The sequence below is a fragment of the Propithecus coquereli genome, unplaced genomic scaffold (genome assembly GCF_000956105.1).
Source record: "Propithecus coquereli isolate 6110/MARCELLA unplaced genomic scaffold, Pcoq_1.0 Scaffold262, whole genome shotgun sequence".
NCBI classification, from domain to species: domain Eukaryota; kingdom Metazoa; phylum Chordata; class Mammalia; order Primates; family Indriidae; genus Propithecus; species Propithecus coquereli.
In genome coordinates, this window is record NW_012148197.1 from 2,759,381 (window position 1) to 2,764,162 (window position 4,782).

Here is a 4,782-nt window from a genome sequence, read left to right on the forward strand (position 1 = left end):
TTCTCATAAATGCTTACCTACCATAAGAACTTCTCTTTGTAAATATAGAGATGTATCCATCATTCTTTGAAGAACAGCCATTTCTAGTTCTTTACTATTCATTTCTTCATGGCTAAAGGGTTTACCGTTATAAAGAGCTTGAGGCAAAGGACCCAGGCCAGTCATCTTATAAAAGCTTGTTCCAGCCTATTCAGTTAAAAAATATCAGAGTGGTATACAAAATATGGCTCTTTAAAAAAGAAATATGTAAGAAAAAGAGACACAGACACATTTTTATATGTCATAAAAAAATGTCAGATTTGCTAATTTTATCTGTCTTTTCCAAACATTTCTTAAGGAAAATAATTTATCTACATAGAGCAGAAGTCAGGAAACTTTTGTGAAGTGCCAGATGGTAAATATTTTACGCTTTGTGAGCCATCTAGTTTCTGGTCACAATGACTCAGCTCCGATGTTATAGTGCAAAAGTCGTCACAGATAATGAACTAATGAGTACGGCTATGTCCCTAAAATATCTTATTTACAAAAACAAGCAGTGGGGGGGCTTCCTGGCCCATATTTAGAGGAAGACATTTATTTAAAAATAAAAACCAAAACATTTATCTGCACCAGAGACTTACTTATCCCTGTATTTATTTATTCAGTAAGCATTTATTCAATCATGCCGCCAGCATTAGGCTAGACACTGTGAATACAGTGCTGAAATTCTTCCCTCACGGGGTTCACAGATATACAAATAAAATATAGCCATGCATAATGTTCTATTGGGACCCAGAGGAGAAGCATCTAAACAAATTTGAGTATGGAGAGGAAGGGATGAGAGAAGGCTTCTGTTAGGGAATGATATTGAAAAGTCTTAAAGGAGTAATAAAAATTTGCCAGGGAGATAAAGCAGGAAAAGACATTCCAAGTGAAGAGACAGTATAGCAAGGACTAGAAGGGAAGTGAGAATATGGCATATTTAGGCAATGCAAATTTGCTGTGTTTATGGGGTGTGATATATGGGGGAGAGCTGTCGGATATGGGGTCAAAGGGGTTTAGGGCAAGGCCAGATCATGAAGGTCCTCAACATTTGAATTTTATCTTATGAGAGAGAAAGAGTGACTGAACAATTCATTCATTTGATATTCAGTACTAAGTATTATGATTATTATAGCCAACATTGTCATAAGTAATCTAAGAAGTACTACTATTAAATCCATTTTACAGATGACAAAACAGACAGATTAAATCACTTCCCATGTCACATAGCTACTGTTGTGGAACCAGAATTTGCACCCAGATAAGTCTGACCAAGAGTGTGAACTCTTAACCACTGTACTATACTATCTCTGCATTTACTGGGCACCTCCTATGTATTAAGCTTATAAATGTATATAAATTATAAGGAAACTCTATTCTAAAGAAACTTAGAGTTTAACAGAGGGAGATACGGATGAATACATTATAAGTAAGTGTGAATATAGTATCCTGGGGGTACAAATGAGGTCATGGTCAATTCTATCTAGGATGGGGGTTCATGAAAAATAATATGATCAGATTTGCTTATTTTAAAAAGAACATAAAGGCAACACTGTGAAAGAAGAGTATATATTAGGGATACTGGATTGGGGGCTAATGCACAAGTATGGGAAAGAAAAAGCAATAGCCAAAAAAAAGTTAGAGGTAATAGGCAAGGAGAGAATGAGGCAGTTTCTAACATATTTAATGGGTTCTGAAATATTTAACAGGTAGAACTGACAGAACTTGATGACCTATTGTTTGGGAGGGTGTGAGGGAAAATAATTAGTTTAGGATGACTATCAGGCTTCCAACATAGGTGGTCTGGGTGAATGGTGGTATCACCTACTCTTTAGGATGGGCATAAAGAAGGAAAAAAGGTTAATGGTAAAAGGCAAGATGATGGGCTTGGTTTTAGGTTCTTTTGATTTAAGATGCTTACAAGCAATCCACTAAGCAAGTTGAATACATAGGTTTAGACAAGCATGTACATCAAGAAAGATGTACATGCTAGAAACATAGGCCCTCTTCTGCTTACTCTATGATTTCCAATTAAGCAACCTTGCCATTCCAAAAACTAATTACTACAAATAAGCCAATGACACCAAATTTTATACTTTTATACTACAGAACATATATCTAGTCACTTATTTCTTATCTTCTTTGGAAGTCTCATAGGCACCTCAAATCCTACTGAAAAACTGAACTTATGATCTTTTCTCCCCATCTGTATCTCCTCCACTCCTTTCCAGCTTGGCAATGGCAGCATGACCCTCCCAATGAGTTGTTCAGCTAAACCCTGAGAGTCATCCTTGACAATTTCTCACCCCCCTCTACTCTATACAATCCAGCAGCAGCTCCTGGATGGTACTTCCTGATTAACTCACATGTGTCCACTTTTCTCTATTTCCTCCAAAAGCCTAATAGCCTATCTTATATCTCTCACCCACACATTTCTAATCCATATCACCACACACACTTTTACCCTCCAACAAGCCATTTTCAACAATGGAGAATGCTCTTTCAAAAAAAAATGCACATCACTGTCATTTCACTGCTTGATACCTTTTCAGGTTTTTCACTACTGCCAAGGTCTTCTACCGATAAGAGTTGACATTAAATATTGTTCGCAAGACTCCGTGTAATCAGATCCCGTGCTTACCTCTCCAGCCTCAGCTCCTCAACTTTCCCCCATGACACAAACACAACATAAGCTTGCAATGTTATATAGTAGCAATACCAGTTTCTCTTAGTTCCTTCACATCGGGACCTCTTAACATTTTTTCTGTCTGGAATGTGCATCTCTTACCACCTCCTTGTTTTCTTTTTTCTAACTCTTCCTACTGCTTCAGGATTTAGTTAGCTTAAATATCACTTCTTTGGAAAAGTACTCCTTTCCCATGCCCCAGAGAATTCCTCTTTTATTCACTGTGTTGTATATTTGGTGGGTCCCTTCCAGTGAAGGATCCTGTCCATCAATTTTTGGAATTTCTTTGTGTGTTATTTTTCTTTCTCTTTGGGAATTTCTTGTGATGTTACTTTTGTTTTTTGTCTTCTCTCTGAATCTTCTGGGTTGAGTCTTTAATTGCTTACCTTTTGTTTTCCAAAACCAACAAGTAAAATTTGTATGTATCTATGGTGTACAATATGATATTTTGATATATGTACACACTATGGAATGGCTAAATCAAGTTAATTAACATGTGCATTACCTCACATATTTCTCATATTTTTGTAGTAAGAACACTTAAAATCTACTTTCTTAGTAATTTTCAAGCTTACAATATATTGTTATTAACTATAGTCACCATGATGTACAATAGATTTCTTGAACTTACTTCTCCTGCCTAACTGAAACTTTGTGTTCTTTGACCAACATCTCCCAATTCCCCTACCCTCCAGCCTCTGGTAACAACTATTTTCTCTGTTTCTATGAGTTCCACTTTTTTTTTTTTTAGATTCCACATGAGGGAGATCACGAGGCATTTGTCTTTCTGTGCCTGGCTTATTTCACTTAATATAATATCCCAACTTACCTTTCTATCTTTATCAAATTTAGAATGAATTCCCAAAATATCCCACATACTAGCATTAGGAAATTCATTTTGGAGAACATTCTTCACATTATCCACAGTGAGTATATTTTGATCCTTCAATTTTTGGTACATCTGCGAAAACAGAGATATTATAATTAATTTTCCTCTTATATCAATTAGTTTTCTTTCTTTCTCTTAGCATGTAGATAGATTTGTAAAATAAAGAACATATTTTTTATTTGTAAGTTCTAAGCATACTAATTATAATATACATAAATCACACAAAAATACATGTATAATTTTCACCATATATCATCTTCTAATAAAAATGGTTTTAAAAATATTCTGTAGCTTTCAAAAATATCACAACAAATTTACAAGTTATATTCTACTTTGATCAACCAGACATAATGATTCTTAATAAAATAATGATTACCTTTCCTTAAAAAGGTATGGGTTAAATATTTTAAAATGACTTATTTTAGAAATGCTTTAGTTTCATTTCTCATTGCTCTTCAGTAAATACCCTGACTAGATTTTCTCTGCACCTTCACTCTTACCCCAGTTTCAAATGTTCTAAACACAGTTGCGGAATGTAAGCTGTTACTACCCTAATACGTTTTTTCACTTCTATCTTTACTAAGTACTTTTAGGTCCTCTATATGGCCCAGGTACTGTTTTAGGCTTTGTATCAAGAGAGAAGGCATTTGAGTAGATGACTGAGCTGAGACATTAACATAAACATTGAACTAGCATTAAGACATTCTGGGAAATTAACCTTACAAACAGAAGGAACAACTAGTAAGTACAAATGCCATTAGGCAGCATTTTGACATATCAATTAAGAATATTTTTAGTCCCAATTCACTTAAATCATTATTGCCAGAGATAATCTTCATATTGTGGCTGACAGGATCCCCATATTATATTCCTCATAGTAAGAAATTAGTATTCTTTGCTCTCCTTTTATCGCTGTAAACTTTGTAACCTATTCCTTTAAGAAGAGGTACAGGTATGTAATTAGACTGCAGAGAGCAGTTTTCATGAGCTTCTCAATCTAGGGGCAAGTTTTCTCCTCATATCAAAGTAGAGCATACTACAACCAAACATTTCAAAAAATGTAAAAAGTCCAGCCTTTTGTAAAACGTAAGTAGGAATTACAAAAATGAGATTTTAAATGAAGCAAAAGTTATATATAAAAAGTCACTGACAAAAAACAAAAATAGGCATTGAGATTAGTCATTTT

At 34.7% G+C, this 4,782-nt stretch overlaps 1 protein-coding gene across 1 annotated transcript in view; it reads right to left on the reverse strand.

The window, feature by feature from the left end:
* UGGT2 (UDP-glucose glycoprotein glucosyltransferase 2) overlaps nt 1-4,782 on the reverse strand; it is a 194,381-nt gene that overhangs the window by 93,584 nt on the left and 96,015 nt on the right. Inside the window, exons 16-17 of the mRNA XM_012647354.1 lie at nt 3,537-3,668; nt 22-186 (exon numbers count right to left, since the gene is read on the reverse strand). Of these exons, the coding sequence (XP_012502808.1) occupies nt 22-186; nt 3,537-3,668 (297 nt within the window). The remainder of the gene's footprint in view (nt 1-21; nt 187-3,536; nt 3,669-4,782) is intronic.